Genomic DNA, 26973 nt, shown 5'->3' with positions numbered 1-26973 from the left:
TTGTCATGGGCACGACAGCTGACATAACTACCCTTTGCTAGAGGGTTTTCTTGTTCCGTTCAGGCCTGACACGGCAGCCCAAGTGCCCAACCTCTCCCTAACCTCTCCCTGCCCCTGTGTCGCTGGCCGAGGCTGGTACAGACCTGAGCCTCGCCTGCTGCCTCTGCCGGGGGCCTCCATGGGTCAAGTCCAGCTGCTCATCGGGCCAAGAGCCAGCTCTCAGGGAGCAGCACTCAGCCTGGAGCTTGTGCTGCCCAGGGGAGGCTGCCTGATGGCTTCTTAGGTAGCTCAGGGACCAGAAAGTTCTCATCTACTTCCCAGGTGGTACAGTGGCGAAGAATCCACCTACCAATGCAGGAAACACAAGAGACATGGGTTCGACCCCTGGGTCAGGAGTAGGAAATGACAACCCACTCCAGTGTTCTTGCCTGAAAAATTCCACGGACAGAGGAGCCTGGCAGGTTACCGTCGTGGGGTCGCAGAGAGTCAGATACAACTGAGCACACACCTTTAGCAGACGGGTCAGGGGACTTTCAGAGCACCCGCAGTGGACTTCTGGTCTCCCCAGGAGACCAGGCAGCGCTTGCCAGGCCTCCTTCCCCTTTGAGGCCAGGGGCCAGGGAAGGCCTCAGGGCTCAAGGGATTCCCAGGGAGACAGCTTTTGGTCTCAGGCGCCAAAGCCACAGCGCAAGACGTGTGCTCCAGCCTGGCCACCTCCGGGAGCTCCGGCTCCTTCCAGATGGATGGGAGGCCCTGCTGGGTGGGTTCAGACGCAGAGGCACAGGCCAGCTGAGGTTGGGAGGACTTGTTTATTCAAGGCACAGTCATAGCATTAATAACAAGAAGGTTCGGCGTTCTGGCACATTCCTTAAGTGGTGGTGGCCGAGGGAAGTCCACACGCCCCACTGGGGTCCCCAGAGGATGCAATGCTGCTAATAGGCACTTCGCTTCCAGAAGCATCTGAAGAAGAGGCAGGCAGGTGTGGAGCTGCCCTAGGCCCAGGGAGGGGCGCTTCTCGAAGACTCTAGGCAATCCCCGGTTTGGGAGGCAGCTCCCTCCAGAGAGGAGCAGGTCTGAGGCTCTGGGGGTTGGGGGAGGCCATGGGAGACAGATGGGGCAGGGGGCGGATGGGGAAGGGGGCCGTGGATGGGGTGGATGGTGGTAGGCGGAGGCCAGTGGGTGAGACCCGCGTGGGCCGAGGGTGCAGGTTGGAAGGGAAATGCCCGAGGAGGGCCTGGCTGTGCCGTGGCAGGCCCCAGGCTCACCCACGCAGCCAGCAGTGGCCGCGCGAGGTGGAGCGGCTGTGGCCGGGGCCCCGCTTGATTGCCCTGGGTCTCCAGGAAGAACAGAGACGCCAGGGGACTCCAACACTCCCAATACCCTCCCCATCTTCTTTCAGAACCAGGCAACCTTTGACCCAGGTTCAGAGCCGGCAGCTCCAGCCCTGCCGCCGTGTTATCTGCTGGGACCCTTCCCGTACGCAGCTTCCGCAGACTTAGGGGGACGAGGCAAGAGCAGCCACCGCAGGACTGGTCCAGTGGGGACCACGAGACGGGGGCTGGATGCCAGCAAGAGGTGCCAAGAGAAAAGGAGCCCTCAGGCCAACTTCCGGCAGGACATGCCTGCCGGACACCTGGGGGCTGGCGGTGGGTAGGGGTGCCAGAGTCGCCATCTCCCTGTGGCGAACAAGGCTCCAGGCTGGGGGTCCTGACCACTCTGCTCTGGAGGGGACCCTTCCCCTTGACGGCTGGTGCAATGTTTAGGGAGCAGGCCTGTGGGGGCTGGGATAATTTCCTCCTTATTCAGACCTGGATAGGGTAAGACCCCCTCCTCCCCCCAGCTGACTCAGGCTCTCTCTGGAAATTAGCCTTCGTGCCGAAGTCGGGCCCGAGGTCTTGGTGGTGGGGTGGTGGGGTGGGGGCAGAGCAGGGCTTCTTGCCCCTCAAGTGCTATTTCTCCTCTGGGGTTAAGCTTGGAGCTTCTGGAGCCAGGATGTGGGCAGCAAGGGGAGCAGAAGTGAGGCTCAAGTGATCTGAGCTCAGGAGCACCCATGTGCCCAGGAGCTGGTGGCCAACACCCATGCGAGGCGGACCCGAGTGCCACCTTCAGGAGGTTGGCTGCAGGGATCCAGGCCTTTGGAGGACGGAGCTCAGGAGAGCCCTAGGTCACACAGACCCCGCCTGGCGCGGCTCGTCCCGGCCCACCGTGGCCCCTGCAGCCCTTCTCTGTGTCTCCCTCGGCCTGACCGCCTGGTGGTCCTGGTGGGCCACCTGTCCCCGGAGGCCAAGGCCTGCAACTCCCTGCCTGGGGCAAGGGTGCCACCAGAGTCCTTCCTACTCAGGATTCGGCTCCTCTGGGCCCCGGCTGGTGGCCGCCCTGGGAGGGAAGCCTGAGTCTGCCTGTCCATGGGGGACATGGTGCCCCCGACTCCACCACCCACAGGGAATCCGCAGTGTCTGAGCCAGGACCACGCCGGAGGCACTCTTCAGCCCAGAGTGCAGGGCAGCCCGGAAAGGAGACATGGGTCCTGCTTGGAGCCCAGGGAAAGGCCAGTCAGTGCCTGGTCTGCAGCATGGGCTTCTCACCCTAATCTATGCCCCCCACCTTGGCTGGGGGCTCAGGCGCTCAGATGGGTATGAGGCAGGGGCAGCTCTCAGCAGCCACATCCTTGACCTTGGGGGTCCTCTCATTAGGCCCTGGGGCTTGGGGGAGGCATATCTGGTTTCTCATCATTTGGCATTTTGGGAGAAGACACCCCCTCCTCCCCGCCGCCCCGCCAACTCCATGAATTCTGCCTCTGCCCCTCCCGCCTGACAGTAGCCAGCCCAGGTTGCTTCATCAGAATGCACACAGGTCCCATTTAATGAGCCCCGCTACCTTTGCAGGGACAGACAAGAGAACAAGTCTCTACCCTGCGGCTCCTGGGACCCCTGATGAGGAGCAGGGGACAGAAAGGGGCTCAGTCGCCTCCTTCCCGTCTAGGGTCTCAGCCATCCCTTCCTGCCGGTGGGGTGCAGGATTTTTCCTTGCGGCTCTCCATGTGGGGAAGCTGGGAGGAGGTGGTCCTCTGTGTCTTGGGTCCTCCGCAGACTGCAGGAGGGATGGGGCTGGGAGGAGGGGTGGGGCGGGGCAGTCGCAGAAGCTCCTCGGGCAGGGTAGCTGGTGGAAGGGTGGGGAAGATCCCAGAGAGTCTTCTTCCTGCCTCCTCCTTAGGCACACCTTCTCCCTCGTGACCCCAGGAAAGCCCTCCAAGCCTTCAGTCTCTGTGCTCTGGGCTCCAGCCGTTGTTGCCAAGAGGCAGGGCTTGCCTGTATCCTCCGTCCCATCCTGGGGGGGCCCTTCTAGACTGCCCAGCGTCTCCTGTTCGAGCTGGTCAGCAGGCCGGGGTCTCCACGTGGCCGAGAGATACAGCCAGGGCTCTGCTGGAGCCTTCCCAAAGTCTGCAGGATGTGTTGGGGGGTCGGGCCAGGGTGCCCTGCTGCCTCTCTCTGCCAGGCCCTTCCCCTGGCAGCTACTCCCGGCTGGAGTTGCCAGGTGGAGGCCTGGGTCCTGGTCAGTGATACTGGCTCTGGTCCCCCAGTTCCAGCCCTTCCTGGAACCGGGCCGAGTCCAGCTCCCTCGAAAAGGCCCTCACACTGCTCTCCTCTTCTCCCTCTTCCGGCTGTCTGCTCATGGTGCCGTAGGTGGGCTGGGCTGGGGAGGAGGCAGGGGTCAGGTTCATCTCCGGCTCTTGCAGCACGGTGGCCACATACAGCTGCTCAGGACAAAGAAGGGAGATGGGACGAGGTCACACCCGGGGCGAAGCGAGGTCACGTCCGTCTGGGCACACCCTCCCCCCAACCCTGCCCACCCCGCCCTGACGCTTGACCTTTCTCGGGGCCCCCACCCTCTAAGCCGTGGCTCCTTCCTCCCCCGGCAGCCCGCGTCCTGGCCAGCCGGCCCAGTCTGCCTTCCCGGTTGCTCTCGAGCACGCCGCGGGCACCTATATGTTCCCTGGGCTAGTCAGCGGTCTCCTAACTCCCAGTCCAGTGCTCCTTCAGCACACGTGCCGTTCAGTCTTGGTTCCAGGTCCGGCTGAACCCAGGGGAGATGACAGGCTCCCTGACACTGGGGTCTGGGGGGAGCCCCCATTCCTGAGCTAGTGCACTTTCTACTGCAGCTTCAGAGATGCATCCAACACCCTGGGCTGCGTCATTGGCCGGCCCGTGAATGAGGACTTGAAACTGAGGCTGCCGTCTGAGGTCTTGGTCATGAGACCTCTGAAGTCCAGGCCCGGGCTCAGGAATGCCTGGGACAACAGCCGAATAGAAAAACACAAGAAGTAACAGGGATGGGCTGTCTGTCGTCCTTTGAAGGGACTTTGAAACCAACTCCTTATTTTGAAAACAGGTAATTATTGGATACAATGAAACCTTTTCTGTAGGAGTTTATTAGAGTGAGACTAAACAGCCCTAGATGATGAAGGAACATTTTTTTCTGCAATAGAATTTAGATATTTTCATAGGGCCAAAGTCAACCCCACAGATGACTTTTGGGTCCTCCAGGAAAAATGGTAACTGAAAAATGGAAAAAGCCAGCAGTCATCCCTGAACCCGGGAGTCACTTTAGCATCATAAATGGCAATAAATGGGATATTATATATCTCCTGGTGTGACACAGAGCACTGCCGGTGATATTCTAGGCCCTAGTGTTGAACTTGAATCTTCAATTCCAGCCTTTGAATCTAACTTCTAGTTTTCAGGAAATACAGGAGATACTGTAACCTCCTGTAAGATATCATGAAGAAACAGCCAGAAAAAGCCAGAAGATGGGGCCTTCTGCAGGACTACAGGCTTGGTCTTTCCAACAAGTCATGAAATAGAGATGGTGCTGAAATAAAAGGGACATGGGCAGGGGCCAGATTAATCCAGCACAGACCCCGGGTTGGATCCTGGTTTGGATGAGCTGCAAAATATATTTCTGGAACCGTAGGGCAAGTTGAATATGGACTAGGTATTTGAAGAGGTAAAAACGTATATATGCAGGAAGACGGAGATTGTTAACTAAAAACACAGGTTATGAAACAGTGTGCAGTGTTACGACATTTTAGAAGAAATATATATCTGCAAGAATATACATTGAGGTGTCAGTGGTTATTGTAGGTGGTAGAAATATGGACTTTTATTTTCTTATTTTGGCTTGTTTTTTCCCCATAGTTAGCTACAACGCTCAGAAACCTCTGTTATAATAATGAAAGATTTAAAAAATCAATTCCAGTAATTTCTTTAAAAAAAAAAAAAGCTCACACTCTGGAGTCTAGCAGACCTGGCTTCAAACTTTGTTCTGCCATTTTCTTGCACAGTAGTACCCTAGGGTCTAAATTAAGTCAGGTCTTTGAGCCTCAGTTTCCTCATCTGTAAAATGAGGATAAAACCCCCCGCCGTGTGGGTTAAGTGCAAAGATCAAGAGCAAGAATGGTGAAGTGTCTAGTTTGCAAGGTTTCAATAACCAACTGCTGACAATATTCTGGAAGGGTCATCTTAGAAGGGCCCTAGGAGAAAGGCTACGTGGAGAGAGACTCCTGCTCGAAACTTTTGTCTCTCCTGGTACTGAAGCTCCGTCTCCCCTGCCACCCCCCAGAGTTCACTGGGCCCTCTCTGTGGGGCTCGCATCAGAGCAAGGCCTGTAGTTCTGTGCGCCTGGCATGGGCACGTCCTCCCACTGCTGTCTAAGGGGTCCCCTCTCCTACCCACTCTGCGAGTGCTGCCTGCTCTGAAGTTGTACCCGGCCCAAAACTGTCTTTGGTTCCCTGATGCCCTGGATTCTCTCTTCTGGGCCTTTGCACAGGCTGGCCCTGTTCCTAGAGTGCTCTCCCCGACACCCTCTTCCATCCGGCAACCCCTAACTCTCCCATGCCGGGGGTCTGGTTAGACCTCCCCTTTTCCAAGAAGCCTTCCCTGAGTGCCAGGGCTGGCTGGTGCCCTTCTTCAGTGCTCCTCCAAGGCACCCTGGCATCGGGGCATGGGCCGACCCAGTACCCAGCTCAGTGCATGCCTCGGCAGCCCAGCATCCATCCGTGTGGCCAGGTTTTGGCGTGCGCTCATGCCCATCTCCAGGCTGAGCCACGAGGGTGGGAGCCAGCGCCCAGCCTGCTGGACCCCTGCACGCGGAGTCCAGCCTCGTCTCCTCTCAAGCTGATGGGCTCACTCGTCTTACCATTCCATGCAGACCTCCAATAGCTCGCGGCAGCTCTGTCCGCGCCATGCTGCCTGGCACCCGTGCCCTTGGCGGCAGCCTTCGGTCCTGAGGCCGAAGGACGCCAGCAGACCCCTGCGTCTACACGACTGAGCTCGCTGAGGCTGAGTCCGCCCTGCCCTTTCTCTTCCTCTCTGAGCTCCTTCTATAGTGTGTCCTGTAGAAATTCCCGGATCTTCTATCATTCTGAAGGCTCTTCAGCCAGGGCCACGGCAGCAATCTGACCTGGGCCAAGTCCTGCTGCGTCAGAGGGGGGAGTCCCGGGCACCCCGTCTCCTCCCCGATACCCAGGGTGGACTCTAACCACTGGTGCCCCCACAAGGCTGCTGGAGAAGCCCATCCCTGTAAGCACCCCACCTCCCCACCCCGACCTGTCCCAGGGCAAAGGCACTAACTCACAAGGGAGGTTGGCGTGGAGGAGGTGCTGCTAGGCTCCAGGTCAAACACGGTCTCCATCTCCTCGGGCTGCGGCGGTGGGAGAGACAGGGAGGGTCAGTGAATGCGCCCCACCCCCGCCCTCCCCATATCCAGAGAAACCCGGACCCTAACCTCAGGCTTAAGGGGCCCCCCGCTCCCCTTCAACTCATCTTCTGTTTTTCCAGACCTGCAGCCCAGCTGGCCGGGCTGAACCCTCGGGGGACAGAGTGAAGACTGGGATGCTGGGGAGACCCTTCTGGAAGGTTCCATCCCCAAGGTCCACAATGAGAGCTGTGGGAAGCTGTGGTGCAAAGGTGAGCCTGCTGCTTTGACTCCAGGAGAAGCCCTGACTTCAACAATACCCTCTTCCCTGCCAGGTTTTCCCTTTTATCTGAGATGAAGGTCTGAGTCCCTTGTCACCTTCTGTCTCTAGAGTGGACACTTGAGCAACCAGATCCCACGACACTGTTGCATTGGGAAGAGCCACGGATGTTGTCTGCCCAGGTGCTTCACTAGCACGGACTCAGGCCAGGGGATGGAGGAGGGTCTGGGGAGAAAGGGAGTGAGCGCCTATGCCAGGACCCCAGAGATGGGACCACCGGAAGCAAGAAGATCCTCTTCTCAGAGGCTCCCTTCTCCGGCTCAGTAGCATGCTAGTACTTGAAATCAACTTTCTTTCTTATTTAAATTCATTTGAAAAGGAAATAATTCACTATTATAAACAAAAATCCTGTGTCAGCTGCCATAAACATGGTCAACTACAAAAATAAAGGTATAACCATGAAAAACAGAAAATGTTTCGGTCCACTGGAAATCATTCCAGTACGCTTCTAAAGTCACCCCACTTTAGGAAGTGCTGATCTAGAGCACATAGTTCTGTTGGCATGGATGGGCTCCCTTCTCTAATAACTGGCTGGGCCCCGAGACCCTAATGCTGGGAAAGATTGAGGGCAGGGGGAGAAGGGGGCATCAGAGGGTGAGATGGTTGGATGGCATCACTGAGTCAATGAACAGGAGCAAACTCCGGGAAATAGGAAGGACAGAAGGCCTGGTGTACTGCAGTCCACGGGGTTGCAAAGAGTCGGACACGACTTAGTGACCAACCAACAATGTGGCAAAGAGTCAAAGGAGTCATGGGGCCCAGAGGACCAGGCCTCCCTTCCAGACAAGACCAGAGTATCCTGAGATTCTTCAAAGTGAGATGACTGTTCCCCTTCCCCAGGATCTCATTCTTACCACCCCCTCTTTTACTCCTTCACTCCATCCTTTCTCTCAACCCTCCATCCCTTGGAATGGCCCCAGCAGCTCTGTGGCTGGACAGGCTCACATCGTAGGAGGGATGGGCCAGCCTGTGGTTCAGAGGAGACGTTAGAGGCGGGAAGAGGAGAGGACGATGTCTTCTGCCCTGGGAGGCCTGGTTCTGGGGCCAGTGCAAGCATACACACAGAATGCACACCGAGCACCTTCTGCCCATCCCACCACCAGAGAGAAAGGCAAGAGCCTCTCGTCGCTCTGACGCTGTGGGCGCCCCAGGCAGGGGGCGGGTCCTCTAGCTGTGTGCGCCCCGGGGAGAACTTGAGGGAGGAAAGGCAGGCTGGCAACTCACCTCATAGTTAGTCCTTTTCGACATCTTCCCCAGGAATGTGGCAACACAGGCCATTATTATGGAAACAATAAGGGTGGTGAGGGAGAAGATGGTGATGGCATGCTGGGACCCTGCAAGGAGGAGGAGAGGCGTGGGCTTGGTGCCTGAGGACCAGAGCTGTGTGCGGGGCGCTGGCAGAGATGCTGGCCCGGCTGACATATGCCTGGGGCCCTGGCCCGGCACCTGTGCAGGAGTTTGGAGCCCAGGGCAGAGATGTCTCTGCCCAGCTCTCCCCTTAACCACATAATCAATGAGCCCCACCCAGGAACATCATCTCTCTGTGCTACCTGACCAGTTTAGAATTCGGCATCTGGTGGATTCCACGAAAAAAATTCATTTACTCAAACAGCCACTTAGGTGTCCATTAAATGTCCCCCTAGATGTCAGCCACCTTCCATATCACGGTCCCTGGGAAGTATCTGAGTCATTTATGTCACTCCCTCAGGTCACTCATTTATGTCCCTGTCCCCAAATGCAGTGACTGACCCACACCTTCCCTTGTAAGCCCTCCCCCCCCTTTTTTTTTTAATTCTTTTAAATTTTATATTGGAGTAGATTCCTGCAATGCAGGAGACCCAGGTTCGATCCCTGGGTGAGGAAGATCCTCTGGAGAAGGAAATGACAACCCACTCCAGTATTCTTGCCTGGAGAATCCCATGGACAGAGGAGCCTGGCGGGCTAGTGTGCGGGGTCACAATCAGTCGACTGAGTGACTGACATGACGACTACTACGGTTGATTAACTGTGTGGAGTTAGTTTCAGGTGTACAGCAAAGGGATTCAGTTATTCATATACAGGTATCTATTCTTTTTCAAATACTTTTCCCCATACAAGTTATTATAGAATATTGAGCAGAGTTCCCTGTGCTATACAGTAGGTCGAGGTTGGTTATCTGTTTTAAAAAATAGCAGTGTGAACATCTCCATTCCAAACTCCTACTATGTCCCTCCCTGCTCTACCTGCTGGTAAACATAAATTCATTCCCTAAATCTGTGAATCTGATTCTGTTTTGTAGATAAGTTCCTTTGTATAATTTTCTGCATAGAAGCAATATCATATGAAATTTGTCTTTGTCTAACTCTCATAAGCCCTTTTGAAGTAAGCATACTCTATTACATGTGCTAATAGCACGTAAAAGCAATTCAGAATTTAAAAGTCACTTATGTTTCGTTTGGGGATGTTTGGTAACCTTTTCATGACGGCAGTTTTCTAAGTACATGAATATTAAAAATCAGTCTTTACAGTCGGAAGCTATTGCAAAATGACGTTTATCGTTGTGTTATTATAAAAGCAAAAGATGGTAAACAACTTCAATATCCCAACAACGTTGAACTAAAATTGGCAGAAATTAATGCAGCCATTAAAAGACACGTGCTCTAACAGTATTTTAATAATGCAAGAAACTGCTCAGAGCATAATGTTCAGTGAAAAAACTCGGGCTGTAAGTCTGACTAGAATAAAACGGATCCACAGTTTTGTAAAGTCAATCCGTAAACCCCCTCTTACTCTGCCCTGTCCTCTAAAACACATGCAAAGAGTGAGGTCTGGGAGCAGCAGACGGGAGGCTGTAGGTGAGATACCAGGCATTCAAACTCTAATTTTTCCATTTTTTTTCTATTTTTGATAATAAATCTGTAGTCTTTTATACCTAGCAGAAAAGTCTTATTAAAAAATGAAGTCTGCCAGGGGTTTCCCAGATGGCTCGGGGTAAAGACTCTGCCTGCCAATGCAGGAGATACAGGAGACGAGGGTTTGATCCCTGAGAAGACACCCTGGAGTTAAAAACAGCAACCCACTGTCAATACTAAAGGAAATCCACCCTGAATATTCATTGGAAGGACTGATGCTGAAGCTGAAACTCCAATACTGTGGCCACCTGATAAGAAGAAGCGACTCCTTGGAAAAGACCCTGATGCTGGGAAAGATTAAAGGCGGGAGGAGAAGGAGATGACAGGATGAGGTGGTTGGATGGCATCACAGACTCAATGGACATAAGTCTGAGTAAACTCCAGGGAGTTGGTGATGCACAGGGAGGCCTGGCGTGCTGCAGTCCATGGGGTCGCAGAGTCAGACACGACTGAGCGACTGAACTGAACTGACTGATGATAGATACTGTAAAATTTTATTTCCTGCCAGCCTTGAGTTAGAATGAAGGAGTAGGATGTTTTTGTTGTGGAGGTGATTTCCCTGAAAATTGTAAAGCGAAATGTATACGGTCTGGACCACACCGGTGCCACCCTTAACTTCCAAGGTCAGCCGGGACTCTAACACGAGCCCGCTGGCGTACAGAGGCGCTGAGCGTGGCCGTGCTCCACAAGGAACACCTCGCTCCTCCCAGGGCTTGGTCTGCTTCAACAAGAGTCGTCGGTGAGGGGCGACTGAGCGGTGGGGGAACAGAGGCGGGGTGGCCGGGGGGGCTCGGCACGTACCTAAGCGTAGGATGGAGAAGAAGAGCATCCAAACCAGCCCCAGGAGCGGCGCGAAGATGGCTTGGTGGATGGCCGCCATGTGGATCTGCTCGTTGAGTTTGGTGGGCGCGTACGAGTAGTACATGTTATAGCGGTCCGTGACGTGCTTCATGCACAGGTAGAGCAGCCCTGGGGGCCGGCAGACGGAGGCAGGCTCAGAAGCCATCCCAAGACCCTCCCCTCCCCTGGGCCCGAGATGCCAGACACAGGTCAGCCAGAGTGGCAAGGGGGCCAAGGACAGGCTGTGGGAGCCCCGTGGGGCCGATCTTGCGTGCCCGGCTGCTTCCCTTGAATCTTAGAACCTATTCTGTCATTTTGGTTAAGTAGTCATTCCCTAACAAGCATCCTCTGTAAATAGCCATCCAACCCCAGCCCCCCTGACCAACTTGGCCCCCTCCCCTGCCCTTCTGATCGGCTGGCCCCGGGTCTCCTCCTGAGCCAGGAGGGAGCCGGATGCTCTGGGGCTCCCCCTGGGTGGGGGCCTCAGGGACAACTCACCGAAAGGAGCAATGATGGGGCAGGTGATGCTGTACGCCATCACCACGCTGAAGACATTCATCATCCACGCATACTCGCGCCCGTACTGGAAGTCCATGGCCTGGTTCTGGGGCAGAAAGCAGGGTCCGCTTGGCATGGCTGCTTCTGCAGCTCCTCATCCGGCAAGGCAGCCTCCCCTCCGAGAATGGTGTCGGAGGAGCACCTGGCCCCTTCCGCCCACCAGGGCTCCCAGGTCACTCTGCACTTCTAACAGGCACCCCCCACTCCAACACCCGCCCAAGGGAAGCTCCAAGGGCTGTGTCAGGGAAGGGCCTGGCCCTCACCATTCGGATGTTCACTCTCTCTGGCTCCGACCTGGAGAAGACGAGGCGGATGGTGTACAAGAAGAGCGACCCCAGGCGCATCAGCTCCATGCCTGTGCCAATAAAGGCTGCCGTGATGACGTAGTTGACAAAGAAGGCGCCATTGTCTGGCAGGAACACACACCTGGGTGTGGAGGAGGGCGGGAGATGGCCACAGAAGCCGGAGAAGAGGGAGAGGGCAGAGATGTTGGGAGCAAAGAGGAGAGAGAGGAAGAGAATTGAAGGGATGGGCAGGGGGTGGAGATAGAGATGGGGAGAAGAGCTTTCAAATACAGTCATCCCTTGGTATCCGCAGGTGGTTGGTTCCAGGAGCCCCTGCGGATATCAAAATCCAGGGATGCTCAAGTCCCTTATATGAAAATGTCAATAATATTTGCAGATAACCTATGCCCATCCTCCTGTGTACTCTTGTCTCTAGATTATCTGTAATACTAACACAATGTAATCAGCTGTAAATACAACTAAACGCTATGCAAGTGGTTGCCTGCACACGGCACATTCGAGTTTCGCTTTTGGAAACTTCCTTGAATTTTTTTCCCTGAATATTTTGATCTGCAGTAGGTCAAATCTGAAGATGTGGAATCCGTGGACACAGAAGGCCCACTGTATACATGCGTTTCCAGCCCAGTGTAATTTAAACAAGGGCCCTTTTGAACAAGGATAGGGGTGGATGGGTTAGGAGACACATGCACTGGCTTGATCTACAGAAGGGCTGTGAAAGAAAACAAAAATAAAGAAGGGCTGTTTGACTGGATCCACAGACCCTGGAGAGCTCACAGGTAGACTTTTGGGGGTCTGTGACCTTGAATAGGGAAAAGATTGCATCTTCACTTTCTGCAGTTTAGCACTTCCTCCCATGAAGAGTGTGGGCAGCAAATCACAGGCATGCCAGCCATGGCTGTGAGTCTGTCTCCAGTTGAAGTGAGGTATTTTCATATCATGTTGTATCTATTGCTGAGCATTCACAACACCATTTGCGTTCATCATCTCTTCAAAATGATGCTAGTTATTAGGCCACTACATTAGACATGTTAAATTCACATGATTGAGACTTTCCTGTCTGCACACGTGTTGCTAGCTGGCCAACTTCGGCTAACAGCCATTCAGCCACCTGAATGGATTGTCACACTGCCTGTTCTCACATTGGTGACCCATGCATCTCTGTCATCTATACAGTTCTGATAACTCCCTCAAGAAGAAAAAATCTGTGAGTCCCTGCACATATTTCAGAACTCCTTCAAAAGCTATTCTTTCTTGAGGGCATCAAAGGTGAGTCATGAACTCACAATTCTTCTCCTTCTCGTATATTTACAAACTGTATTAAAAATAACGACCTAGCCAAAGATGAACTCACTCATCTTGGGAAAAACTAAGCTTATTACAATTACAGTTTAACTGTAGAAAGCTTGGAGAATTCTGGCTCTTGCCCTGTAAAGCAAGCTATGAAAGGTTGCATGGCATTGGCAACAGCACATCTTTGAAAAATTGGGACTTTCAACATTTGTAACCCTAAAAACAAAACAAAGCCAAACAAAAAGAGAAACTGGCTGGACCTCCAACAAGACCTGCATGTTGCCTTGTCAAAAATCCACTCCTCTGTTCCAGTTGAATGTTCTTCTTTTAGCTAAGTAACATCAATTTTCACATGGATGGCTTTAAAACAATAAAATGTAACTTTTGCTTGCTTCCATTTAGAATGCATTGACCTATTATTAAAGGTATTAACAGAGATTGTATCATACATTTGAATTCTAAAATATTTTCAATAACTGTATTTTGACATAACCAGTTTTCGTTATAGCCCAGGTATTTTGTACATTTAAAGAACTGGGCTTCCTGGGTGGCTCAGTGGTAAAGAATCTGCCTGCCAATTCAAGAGACATGGGTTCAGTCCCTGGTCTGGGAAGATCCCACATGGCCCGGAGCGACCAAGCCGTGCATCTTAACTACTGAGCCGTACTCTAGAGCCGTACTCTAGAGCCGGGGAACTGCAACTTCTGAGCCCACTTGCATGACTACTGACACCCGAATCCTAGAGCCTGTGCTCAACAAGAGGAACCAACGCAATGAGAAGCCCACGCTGCAACAAAGAGCAGCCCCCGCTCTCAGACTAGAGAAGAGCCCGTGCAGCAGTGAGGACCCACACAGCCAAAAATTAATAATTTTTTAAAAAGAAATCTAATCAGAATCAACTCAACATTGTACAGCAATTATCTTCCAATTAAAATATATATATATAAGAAATCTACTCAGAGTATATATAAAACTGGCAAAATCTGAACACGCTCTGTGGATTGTATCAATGTCACTTTCCTGGTTTTGATACTGTATCTTAGTTATGCAAGATGTGACCATTGGGGGAAACTGGATGAAGGGTGTATCAGTTCAGTTCAGTTCAGTCACTCAGTCGTGTCTGACTCTTTGTAACCCCATGAATAGCAGCAGCACACCAGGCCTCCCTGTCCATCACCAACTCCCGGAGTCCACTCAAATTCACATCCATCGAGTCAGTGACGCCATCCAGCCATCTCATCCTCTGTCATCCCCTTTTCCTCCTGCCCCCAGTCCCTCCCAGCATCAGGGTCTTTTCCAATGAGTCAACTCTTCGCATGAGGTGGCCAAAGTACTGGAGTTTCATCTTTAGCATCATTCTTTCCAAAGAAATCCCAGGGCTAATCTCCTTTAGAATGGACTGGTTGTATCTCCTTGCAGTCCAAGGGACTCTCAAGAGTCTTCTCCAGGACCACAGTTCAAAAGCATCAATTCTTCAGCACTCAGCTTTCTTCACAGTCCAACTCTCACATCCATACATGACCACTGGAAAAACCATAGCCTTGACTAGACGGACCTTTGTTGGCAAAGTAATGTCTCTGCTTTTCAATATGCTATCTAGGTTGGTCATAACTTTCCTTCCAAGGAGCAAGTGTCTTTTAATTTCATGGCTGCAGTCACCATCTGCAGTGATTTTGGAACCCAGAAAAATAAAGTCTGACACTGTTTTCACTGTTTCCCCATCTATTTCCCATGAAGTGATGGGACCGGATGCCATGATCTTCGTTTTCTGAATTTTGAGCTTTAAGCCAACTTCTTCACTCTCCTCTTTCACTTTCATCAAGAGGCTTTTTAGTTCCTCTTCACTTTCTGCCACAAGGGTGATGTCATCTGCATATCTGAGGTTATTGATATTTCTCCCGGCAATCTTGATTTCAGCCTGTGCTTCTTCCAGCCCAGCGTTTCTCATGATGTACTCTGCATATAAGTTAAATAAGCAGGGTGACAACATACAGCCTTGACGTACTCCTTTTCCTATTTGGAACCAGTCTGTTGTTCCATGTCCAGTTCTAACTGTTGCTTCCTGACCTGCATATAGGTTTCTCAAGAGGCAGGTCAGGTGGTCTGGTATTCCCATCTCTTTCAGAATTTTCCACAGTTTATTGTGATCCACACAGTCAAAGGCTTTGGCATAGTCAATAAAGCAGAAATAGATGTTTTTCTGGAACTCTCTTGCTTTTTCGATAATCCAGCAGATGTTGGCAATTTGATCTCTGGTTCCTCTGTCTTTTCTAAAACCAGTTTGAACATCTGGAAGTTCACGGTTCACATACTACTGAAGCCTGGCTTGGAAAATTTTGAGCATTACTTTACTAGCGTGTGAGATGAGTGCAATTGTGTGGTAGTTTGAGCATTCTTTGGCATTGCCTTTCTCTGGGATTGGAATGAAAACTGACCTTTTCCAGTCCTGTGGCCACTGCTGAGTTTTCCAAATTTGCTGACATATTGAGTGCAGCACTTTCACAGCATCATCTTTCAGGATTTGAAACAGCTCAACTGGAATTCCATCACCTCCACTAGCTTTGTTCATAGTGATGCTTTCTAAGGCCCACTTGACTTCACATTCCAGGATGTCTGGCTCTAGGTCAGTGATCACACCATCGTGATTATCTTGGTTGTGAAGATCTTTTTTGTACAGTTCTTCTGTGTATTCTTGCCACCTCTTCTTAATATCTTCTGCTTCTGTTAGGTCCATACCATTTCTGTCCTTTATCGAGCCCATCTTTGCATGAAATGTTCCTTTGGTATCTCTGATTTTCTTGAAGAGATCTCTAGTCTTTCCCATTCTGTTGTTTTCCTCTATTTCTTTGCATTGATCGCTGAAGAAGGCTTTCTTATCTCTTCTTGCTATTCTTTGGAACTCTGCATTCAGATGTTTATATCTTTCCTTTGCTCCTTTGCTTTTCGCTTCTCTTCTTTTCACAGCTATTTGTAAGGCCTCCCCAGACAGCCATTTTGCTTTTTTTGCATTTCTTTTCCATGGGGATGGTCTTGATCCCTGTCTCCTGTACAATGTCATGAACCTCTGTCCATAGTTCATCAGGCACTCTATCTATCAGATCTAGTCCCTTAAATCTATTTCTCACTTCCACTGTATAATCATAAGGATATATAGGAATTTTTTTTTTTTGGCAATTTCCTTTGAATCTACAATTATTTGAAAAAGTTCATTCAGAGGAGGAGTCCCTGGGCTTTACCCCCAAAGGGGTTCATGGCACAGGAAACGTTGAGGCTGCCTAATGAGAATGTTGGCATTCATTCATCTCTACCTATATGAGCAGATAAAGGATAGGCATATCCAGCTGGTGTGAACCCACAAAAGCCCCAGTGAACACTGGGAGTACGCCTGAAACATGCACTCTGGTACTCACTGGAACCTGACGGATGCCTGCTCCAGATAGTAGATGTCAAAGAGCCAGTGCAGAAAGACGTCCAAACTAGAAGCAAGAATAGAGCAGACCTGCCATTAGTGAATCTATGAACTAAAGCCTGGGGTTCCATTTCTCTTGGGCTGGCTTCCCTCCTTCCAACCTCCCTTGCCTACTCCCCGAAGACTCTCGCACCTTAATATTCCAGCTGGCCAATCCACACTGCCTCTCTTCTTAATGCTGCCCACCCTGTTCCTGACTCTTTGACCTTTCCACTCAAGGCCTCCCCTCCAGCAAACCTTCACCAGCCTTTTCTCCCACAGCGCTCTCTCCCTCTTCTGAATTTCTACTGCACATTTCCCCCACCTTGGGCTGCCAGGCAGCTGGGAGGGATGGCTTGTCTCCGCAGCTGGATGATAAGCACTTTGAGGGCAGAGTTCATGGCTGACCGCTTAGAGTTCACATGATACCTGGCTCATGCTAGGCTCATGACAGGCACTGGACTGTCATTTGAGGAATGGATTTGCAGCAGTCACAGGTGGGCCTACAGTATCTGAAGGAGGAGGTTCCGACTCTAGGGTGAGCCTGGCTGAGAGAGGAGAGATAACTGGAGGTGAGGTACCTGGTCAGTCCCATAGAGGGCAGAATGACCACCATGAACACCAGAAAGACATAGCACTTGTGCGCTATGATCAGATTCTGACTTGTTCTGGAAGGAAACAAAGAGACACATGATAAGAACCAAACGACTGACTACAGAATGAAGAGAGAGAGATGGCCACCTGGGCTAGAAAGCAGTTTCACAGCATGTGCCAGTGCCATCTCCACAGTGCACTGAGAGCCGTGCTGTGTCTGGGAGCAGCAGGAAAGAACGGCATGATCAACTAGTGATGTCTGCCGTGGGCAGAGGAAAGGGAAGGGAAGGCTCACACATACCATACACTTGACGCCCCTGTTGCAGGGACATCACTAACAATACTCAGAATCCTTGCAGCATTTCAATAAGCAACATGAGCCTTGGCCGTAGGAAAGCCCAGGAAGGATTTCTGTTAAGAGAAACCTCTTGGCTTACTGCCTGATAGGATGATAGAAACTTTGGGAGCAATAAATAACTTTTGAGACCCATGCAGCCTTCAGTCCAGAGCAGGTCCATTTTGCCCCAAGATATAGTAAATACTTCCTAAGTAATTAGCTCCTACCACAGAACTATTAGGGCTAATAAACAGGGAGGGGCTCTTTGTTTAAAATATGGCACCGTATGGGCTACACGGGTCTTCAGTCAGATTGAGGGCATGGGCTCCTCTGCGATGACCGTAGCAGCCCTTCTGACATTTTTCAGACAAGTCCTGTTTTCTCGCTCCCATCCTCTGCCCTCTCCCTGGCATTCCTGCCATTTCTGCCCACGGCTCCAGGCCCTCAGTGCGTGGCTGGAAGACGAGGGAGCAGCCTGAGGAGGGCTTGGTTTCGGGTATCTCAGCATCCCTGAGACAAACCAGTCCCTTCTTTCCAAAGACAAAAGTATTGTTACTTTTTGGGGATGGTTTTGGGCATCAAAGCCATCCTGCATCAATTCCATTCCCCAGGTGAGACAGGAAGCTGCAGCACAGGGCTGGTGGGGACGAGGGAGTGGGGAAAGAAGCTGGTGCCAAGGGAAGGATAAGAGGGGAGGCCCCCAGCTCACCTGGTCCAGTGGGCTTCAAGGAAGGCAGAGAGGTAGACGATCAGAGGCAATGTCACGGTAAAGGCCCAGAGCAACACAGACGGGAAGAACTGGGTCACGATGGGGCTCTGTGTGGGCGGGTGGAGGTGGGGCAGAGAGAGGTCAATGCGAGAAGCCCGCTCCCCCTCACAGGCCTCCCCTGCCTTCTCCCACACCTCTGGCCACTTCTCCAGCTCAGTCCCAGAGCGGGCCTCGTGTCCCTGAGGCTGCACAGTGGGCTGGGGCCTTTCTCACTCAGAATCTGCCTGGCTGGGGCAGCCAGAGGCTGACACCTCCAGGTCAAGGGGCATCCCCAAGGGGTGCAGGCCTCCTATGCCGAGATCACTGGAGGGACGGCCTAGTCTGACCCCAGCGACTTGGCCCCAAGGCCACAGCCACCTGCTGTCACTCAGGGAGGAGACGCTCAGACTTTAGGGAGGAGACACTGCTTTTACCGCGATGTTGTGTGAGACATGGTGGAGAAGGGGAGGGTGTGGTGTGAGAATTCCCGGGCAGAGCTGTGGTGCCCCGGCCTGGGGCCTGTTGTGAAGCTGACAGAGGAGGGGGGCAATGGGAAGCGGCAGCACAAGGACTTGGCTTGACTGTGTGCACGTGTGTGCATGTGTGTGTGTGTGCCTGTGTGTGTTTTGCTGGAACAGGCACGGGGATAACATGAAAGAAGGGGCCTTCTAGGATCACTGCAAGTGTGCATGTGTGTATGCACACATGTGTGTGCATGTGTGTGTGTGCATGTGTGTGTTGCGTGTGCACTTCCATGTGTGCGCCTGCATGTGTTTTGCTGGAACAGGCACGGGGATAACATGAAAGAAGGGGCCTTCTAGGATCACTGCAAGTGTGCACGTGTGTATGCACACATGTGTGTGCATGTGTGTGTGTGCATGTGTGTGTGTGTGCCTGTGTGTGTTTTGCTGGAACAGGCATGGGGATAACATGAAAGAAGGGGCCTTCTAGGATCACTGCAAGAGCCTTGAGGCTACAGAACTTGGATATGGGCCCGTCCAGCTCCTCGGAACTCCTCTATGCATATGGCAGGGACGGCTCTTGTGGACATACCCAGGGCCTGTGTGTCCAGAAGTGAGGCAAGTGGAACCAGAGCCAGAGAGCCTACTCCTCTTGGAGGGCTGCCCTAGAACTAAACTCTGTCTTCCCCACCGTCGCCTTATCTTCACACCAAGGATCTCGGCTCTAGAGAACGTGGGGTAAATGGAGCTGTCACGCTCGCCCCACCCTCTGCTGCTCTTTCGTACCTCTAGCTTGACCCAATCTAAAGAAGTCCTCCAAGCCCATCCCCCCAAATTCAGCCCAGAACTTGCCTAAGGCTCCCCCACCCTTTAGCCCTAGTCCCTAAGTCGGGCAGTGGCCCACATGCATCCTCTTTAGAGCAAAGCAGACCCTGGGCCACCACGTACACCCACTGCCAGGGCCACAACTGCGTGTGCTCTGGAGTCACGTCTCAGTGGGCCCCCCATCCCATCCTCGCCGGAGCTCTTCCTTTGTCTCCTGAGGGGCCCCCATGCCTGGTCTGAGTGGAGGAGGCACCTGCAAATTCTCGATGGGGCGGGTGACGTTGTACAAGTCGATGGTGTTGATGATGATGGCAGGCGTGGTGAGGAAGAAGAAGAGGAAGAAGAGGAAAGTGTTGATTGCGATAAAGCGGGCCCACCAATGGAAGCGGCGGACGGACAGGTGTTTCCTGGGCGGGATGGAGGAGGGAGGCGTGCTTAGGGCCGTGGGTCTCGGCCCTCAGACCCAGCCACGCTGCTTTCTGCATGCCAGCTGTGGACCAGGCTGCCCTGGTCTAGTTCAACGCTGTGGGCCCACGCCTGCATGCGACAGCCCTAGGCCTTCTCCTATCACGCCACTTGTCAGGCTCTGAATACATCCCACAGGTGAGCCAGAAGAATGATCTGAATTCTTTCCACAGGAAAAACCTTTTCCCCAAAAGGGGGTGGACTTGGGGGCAGGCAGAGGCTGCGATGCCCAGGAGAGACACAGCCCAGCAGGGGCCGTATGTGGAGGAGGAGGACAGGCCCTGATTCTTTTCCCCATCCTACAGGCGTCTTCCATCCCAAAGGAGCTCAAGGGAGAGGAGACAGGCAGAGGGGGCTTACCAAATAATGTCCTTGGGGTGCGGGGCACGGACTACCCTCCAGCGGTAGGACTTGACGATGGTGGTCACTGAGGACTCTTTGGGGACATCCCACAGTGGATGAACTTGTAGTCCTGCAGAATGCTGCGGAGACGAGGAAGAGACAGAGGTCTGGGGGTGAGGAATTCTTGGAGACTTGGATATGTCTCTCCTGACCTTATAGGTGGGCAATTCCTCAGGCCTGGTCACTGGAGGAAAGGGTGATAGAGGGATGGACTGCCCAGGAAAAGAGGGGACCACGCAGTTCTCAGTTCATGTCTTGTCCCCCTATTGGTAGTGACGGCACAAAGACATGCTCTTTCTGTGAGGTTGACAGGGGAGGTACTCATTTAGCCTCCTCTTAATATCAATAGCTACCGACTGCTCCAGCCAGTGCCTGACACTGTGCTAACTGGTGAGTCACATCATCTTAGCTGCATAGATTACTGAAGACACAACCAAAGAGGGGCGGGTGCTGGCACTGGGGCCCCACCTTGGGTTTCCTAACTCACATCTGCTGTAATTAAACCTGAGATCCCTCTCTACTGAGCGATGGTTCTCAGAAAGATATGTAGATGTCTCACACACACTAAATAGGACACATATTCCTTCTTACCCTTCCAGGAGGTGGACAAGGAAGATATAAGTAACCAAATTTGATGAATAAGAAACTTGAGGGTGTAACTAACTTGCAAAATTGCACGTGATCTGTTGCCCTGAATTCTAGCCTGTGCCACTGTTCCTTTGCAGTGTCAGGGCGGGTGAAAACAAAGCCTTGTGAACGATCAGGCTCCCTCGGGGAGAGGATGGCTCCATCGTCCTCAAAAGACTGATTCTGAGGCTCCTATGTATTTGACCCAGGCCTAAGATTCCTTCCAGAACACTCCAGAGCAGACCTCATCCATTCCTTATCAAGATGGGGCTGCCAGTGGCTGGGGCAGAAGAGGGAGGAGCCTGCAAAGCTATGAAACAGAGAAGGCTTGCAGAGGAGAGGAGAGGAGCAGGAATGGCAGTTGGGTCTTCTCTATGCTGACTCTGTCACTCGCGGGGAGGGGAAGGGTGACGTAGGGGTGATGGGTAATGAGGGGCGGAAAATGGGTATCATTCTTGTCAAGGCCTGGAAGAGGAACCAAGAGGTCAAGGGCTACGCTGACCACTTCTGGGCTGAAACAAGGATGTATGGGGGTGGGGAGCCCAGGACCTGGGTGTCTCTGGAGACAAGCTGAGCCCAGCAGCTGGAGGAAGACGCACATGGCCGTGCTCCGGAAAGCAAGATGGCATCTGTGATGCCCGTGAGGAACAGGGCGGGGCCGAGGGGAGGAGGGCAGAGCACGGCATGACGGAGGCAGGCACTCTCCCCTCCTCCACTCCTCCCCTCGGCTGGAATGGGGGTGGGAAAGGATGGTTTCAGAGAAGCAAAGGCCCGCTCTTGGGGCCGGGATGGGCGCAGCAAGCAGCTGCCCGCCCCCCCGCCCCCCAACCCGGCACTCACTGCTTCGTCATCCTGGAGTCCTGGAAGGTGACGAAGATCAGGTCCAGACGCTTCAGCCGCGCGCGGTTGAGCTCAGCATTGAACTCATCAGTCAGCTGCTCCTCCAGCTCGCTGTAGTACTGTTCTGCGTCCACCTAGTGGGCCAGACGTGGGCCTCAGAGCTGGAGCGGCCAGGGCTCCAGGAAGGCTGCCTCTCTCCCCCCGGGGGCACAGGCCGGTGAGGGGCGGGGATGGGGGTGTGTCTTGGTTCCATCCCCAGCTCCCTAGGAAGCCTGGCAAAAAAGCTCAGGACCCCAGGTGGGCTCCCAGGTCCCAGCTCTCCAGAAGGAAGAGGCTGTCACTTTGAAACAAGTTCCCTGCTCTTAGATCTGGGGAAAGGGAGGCTTCCCCAGGGGTGAAGGGGTGCCTTTGGCCTCGGGGTGGACTCCGGAGAAGCGACAGCCTTTTCAAGTGCCTGCAGCCTTTTCAAGTGAGGGAATCATGCTTTTTTTCTGAACTGGCTAGATGAGTTCAGTCCCGCCAAGGCCTCCTTCTAGCCACATGGGCGGGGCGATAAGATGGAGCCCACAGCTTTCCAATGTCCCCGTCCCAGCTCCTTCCCCCAAGGCCGGGCAGCCTGCTGAGTCCTTGCTGGTCCTCCCCACCAAGCCCCGAATGGAGCAAGAACCAGCCCCGTCCTGGATCACTCTGGGAGGGGGAGGCCCCGAGAAAGGCTCCTCTGCCTTCTCAACAGGGAGACAGAACATGCTGGAAAGGAGAACGTGAGCCAGGGGCTGCTCTGAACGGAGTCTGCGGCCCAAGGATGCAGGCCTGGGATACCGCCCGGGGCCGTGGACGGAGCCTGGAGCCCCGGTGCCCCAGCCCCTGTGACGCGCCCCCAATGTCCGCGCCAATTACCTCTTTGAAGCAAGCCCAGCACCTGCAGAAGCACAGCCGGGAGCAGGGATGGACCTTGATCATCACCTTCCCCTTCTTCTTGGCCTTGGCGGTGTAGTAGAGCCGGCCCCGCATCGCGTGGCGCCTGCCAGCCAACAGGTGACACGGTGAAGGGTCTCGAGGTCAGAGGCCGAGCAACAGCCTCCCCTTCCCTCCCCGCCCCAGATCCAGACAGGTCTCACCGCAGCCTCACCTCTGATCGTCCAAGTCAATCAGGGTCCTGACGTCATAGCAGAAGTGGACTCTGGTCACTACGCACCCTGGGTAGGCCTCGCTGAAGCCAGGAACAAAGATGATGAGGCAGCCTGCGGGGCTGGGGACTTCCCCTTTCCCTAGCGCTACAGCCCACAGGGCTGAGGGGCACAGCTCCCAGGGGTTCCCGGTGCTTGGATGGTAGAATCCACCCCCTGGCTCCTAAGCCTGGACATCAGGGTTGATCCCTGTTAATGAGAGATTTGCCACATCCTTCCCAGATGACACAGAACAGGGCCAGGGAGCAGAGCTGGACATTGCTGCTCACGGACAGATAATTAGCTTCTAGGGTTTGGAACTCAGGTCACAGAAGGGGCCACAAGATAAGACAACCTGTTCTAGACTGGGCACCGCGGCTGGAGGGTGACCGGGAGGGGGCCATCCACGCCTCAGCCCACCCCGCCCCACTTACTGAAAATGCTTAATGATGATCTCTGGGTCTTGGATGTCCGTGGGGACATAGGTGATCATTAGTGTCCTGGTGACCTAGGTGGGGAAGGTCAGTGGAGAAAGAAGATTGCTCACACAGGAATCCTGGGTCTTCCGGTGGCCCTCAACCACCTGGAGCAGGTCGTCTACTCACATCAGGCTGCCTCCTTGCTGGGTAAGCCAGGTGCCAGCTTCCCCACCCAGCCCACGTCCCTGAGGTCAGCAGGCAGGCAAGCTACACCTCTGTGCATCCTGTGTCCCGTGCTCCGCCCGCCCCCCACACCGGGAGACCCCTTGCCATGGATGGCTGTAGTCGGGGGATGAAGAGTCAGAGGCTGCAGGGAGAGGTGGAGGGCTCAGGGACGACCAGAGCTCCATGACCTGCAAGGGCAGCTCATGCTGTCTTGCTGACCTCCGGGCTCCACTGTTCCACGTGATGCCCATCTCGAGGGGACATCCCTATCATCAGACCAGGGATGGGGAGTTGGAAGGTCAGCTGGACTGTGGGGAGGGAATGGGGAAGTCCCTCAAAGTTCACATGTTACTCTGTGAGTGGGACATGTCTTCCTGAGCCATCGCCTTGTGGCCAGCATCTGTAAACTGTGCTGCTAGAGAGGGGAGTCTGGGCGGAAGCTTCTGGTGACAAGACAGAAAGCTGATGTGGCCGAATCCAGATGGGCCAGGAGTGTCTAAGCCTCCTGGCAGGCTGAGACATTCAGGGTTACCTTTCAGGGGTGTGTGCAATTGCATTCTGGGGTGTGTGCAATTGTGTTCTGGGGTGGGGTAAAGGGAATCTGTCCTTTAGGATGAAAGGCTTGAAGAAGCCCATCTCTCTTTTATCTGCCATCTTCCCTCCCGCTAGGAGACTCTACCTGCCTAGTGGTCCTTCCTGGGATCACCTCCCAAATAAGTGAATACTACTCAAACCCTTGTCCCAGGTTCTGCTTGGGAGGTGGGATGGGAGAAATACAAACCAAGACAGTGAGAACACAAAGAGGCAGCCCATGCGTTTCTGACCTCAGGGAGATGGTAGAAGGGCCAGGAGTTGGACGCAAGAGTGGGCAAAGTAGTCAAAGTATCTACCCACTGGGAGCACTGGCCACTGAAGATGGAGATCACCCCCGCCACAGTCAAGGCTTCAGTTTTCCAGTGGTGGGGAGGTCCAGGGGTCCTTGGAGAGGGTCCAGGGCAGCAGGGGTGTAGCAGGAGGATGTACTTGGGGGCAGCTATTCACCAGCTGGTTTGGAAGGGTCTCAGTGGTTTCACAGCCCAGACAAATGTGCCAGGTGACAATTCCCAGGGATAAGCAGAGGAGGCCTCCCTGATCGGGCAAGACTGCCTGGTGTGCAGACCACGACAAGCTAGGATGCTTCTGAAGGCTGGGAGTGGGATGGTCCAGCTTAGGGGGGGTAGCAGGGGGAGGGGCTCTAGGTGAGAGGGCGTGGTCCTGGTAGTTCTTTTCACTTACTCACCGCATAGCTTTTCCTGGGCACAAATCCTAAGCAGTGATGAGTCATGAAGAGGAGGTTGGTGATGAAGTATAAGAAAGCAAAGATGCTATGTAGCCACAGGAACTTACTCCTGCCAAGAATGAGACACGGAAGGCGTGAGACCCCCCCCCCCCACCTCCTCCCACCTCCCAAGGGCCACCCTCCAGTGCCTCCAGACACTCAGGCACCTTGGAAGGGGATGGAGAAGGGGCTGTCCACTCCAACGAATGAAGGCTAGCGTTGCTCGACTGTTCACTATATGCCAGACGCAGGGTGGGAGCAGATGCTCTGTGTACATTTTCTCACTAGACTCTTGGACCGTGTGAGTGCGGTGCTGTGAATGTCTTTGTTTTACTCGTAGGGAAACAAGGGCCAGAGTGCCTGCCCAAGGCTACTCTTGGCCGTGGCGGTCCCAGGAGGGGAGCCCAGAACTGCAGAAGCACTTACACTCTTCATACCGTGTCACGTTGCCCCCTGCCCACCCCCCACACCCCCTGCCACTGCACAGCTGACCGTGAGGCCAAGCAGAGCAGGCCTGTAGAAAGGAGGGCCTGCAGATTCGGCTCACCTCCCTGGGGCAGGAAGTGTTTGGGTCCCGGGGCTCTGCACTCACGTGAGGCTGTCCCAAGGCACCAGGCCAGGAAGGCTGCTCAGAAACAGGGCCCGCCTTATTTGGTGCAGTTTGAGGACAGAGAGGCTGCCTGGCTTCAAAATATCTCATCACTGTTCCCCCGCCCCACCTCCTCCGCCTGGCCTTTCACTTCACTTTTCCCATCTGGCTAAATGCCTCTCTCCTCAGTTTTCTCAGAGAGGGCAAGGTGACATGGTCCCTGAGGGACGCTCCGGCTCTCTGGATTTAGGAAAGTTGAAAGGGCTCTTGGCCGCCCTATTAGACTTCACTTCTTGTTGGAAGTTGTGGGCACCGCACTTATACCAGCGACTGGGCGGGGAGAAGCTGCTTAAGCTCTGCTCTGGCGCCGCCAGCACCCGGGGCGGAGCTGGCGAAAGGGGGCCCAGCCTTTCTGGTGCTTTTGGAGTTTGGTGGGGTTCGCAGGGGTGCAGGGTCAGAAGATGGGGTGGGGTAAAGGGAGGTGGGGTTAGGAGCGCGCAAGCCCACTCACACCTGCTGGAAAGGCTGCTTTGGCTCTGTCAGGAAGCCGGCCATGAGCCCTGGGGGGCCTGTTGTCTCAGCCGAGACCAGCAGGGCCGCGTCTGGGTCCTACAGATTGCTCTGGCCACCCGAGGGGTTGGCTGATGTTAACGTCCACAGGCTCCTGAACCATGAGGGCTGGAGGGGCCTTAGAGCTCATGTCCAACAGCCTTTCCGCCACCACGGACGAGGGATGAAGCTCACAGCAGGGTGCTCTGCCCCAGACCCAGGGCCGGCTAACAGCAGAGCCGGGGCAGGAACCCAGCTCCTCTGGGTCCTTAGTCTCGTGGCTGTAGGCATCAGGTCTGTGCTTCACTCAGTTCCTTGAGGCCTGAGCTGAACTCTTTTGTGGGCAGAGGAAGCAGTACCTTAAACCTCCACTTACTACAGTGCTTCTGCCTATCGGGAGCTAGACATAACCAAGCAAAGAGGACCACCTTGCTGGGACTTCAGGAGTGACTGGTTTAGCTAGTTCCATCCATTACAGAGATGGGGACACGGAGGCACCAAGAACACTTCTCACGAAGAGAAGGCAGTGTCTGGCATCCCACTTGGGACCTGGGTTCCCAAAGAAACCAGGCCTTTCTCGTCAGCAAAGAGGAGCCCATGTTTTAGACTCACCATCAGACCACCTCTCCCCACCAACATCCACCCCCTCCCCTGCCCCGGCCAGTAGAATGGGAGGTAAGAGGATCAGGTACCTACTCTGTGGAGACATTGACAATTGTGGTCCGGCCAAAGTGACTATCCCGGTCTGAAAGAGAAGAAGGTTGCCAACCTCAAGCCTGGCTCCTCAACTGGTTGGGCACCAGACCCTAGAGTTCCCGAGTGAATGCCTGGGGCCTAGAAACGCTTGCCTACTTCCTGCGCTTCCTTTTAGTTCCCCAGAGCTTGTTGCAGGAGACGCAAGAGACATGAGTTCCATCCCTGGGTCGGGAAGATCCCCTGGAGTAAGAAATGGCAACCCATTCCAGTATTCTTGCCTGGAGAGTCCCCATGGACAGAGGAACCTGGCGGGCTGCAGTCCACGGGGTTGCAAAGAGTCAGACACG

At 53.9% G+C, this 26973-nt stretch overlaps 1 protein-coding gene across 1 annotated transcript in view; it reads right to left on the bottom strand.

Moving 5' to 3' along the window:
• Window positions 1-790: 790 nt before the first annotated feature.
• TMEM63C (transmembrane protein 63C) overlaps window positions 791-26973 on the bottom strand; it is a 78429-nt gene continuing 52246 nt past the window's right edge. Inside the window, 18 exon segments of the mRNA XM_027552516.1 lie at window positions 791-3754; window positions 6634-6699; window positions 8258-8367; window positions 10726-10893; window positions 11263-11368; window positions 11586-11748; window positions 16328-16393; window positions 16947-17033; window positions 18006-18112; window positions 19584-19737; window positions 20156-20240; window positions 20243-20277; window positions 21665-21798; window positions 22562-22685; window positions 22794-22874; window positions 23265-23338; window positions 24754-24862; window positions 26627-26675. Coding sequence (XP_027408317.1) covers window positions 3554-3754; window positions 6634-6699; window positions 8258-8367; window positions 10726-10893; window positions 11263-11368; window positions 11586-11748; window positions 16328-16393; window positions 16947-17033; window positions 18006-18112; window positions 19584-19737; window positions 20156-20240; window positions 20243-20277; window positions 21665-21798; window positions 22562-22685; window positions 22794-22874; window positions 23265-23338; window positions 24754-24862; window positions 26627-26675 — 1919 coding nt within the window. The 3' untranslated portion in view covers window positions 791-3553.

This window comes from Bos indicus x Bos taurus, chromosome 10 (assembly GCF_003369695.1).
Source record: "Bos indicus x Bos taurus breed Angus x Brahman F1 hybrid chromosome 10, Bos_hybrid_MaternalHap_v2.0, whole genome shotgun sequence".
NCBI lineage: Eukaryota > Metazoa > Chordata > Mammalia > Artiodactyla > Bovidae > Bos > Bos indicus x Bos taurus.
The sequence above is the reverse complement of the archived record's forward strand: the minus strand, read 5'-3'. Positions and strand labels throughout refer to the sequence as shown.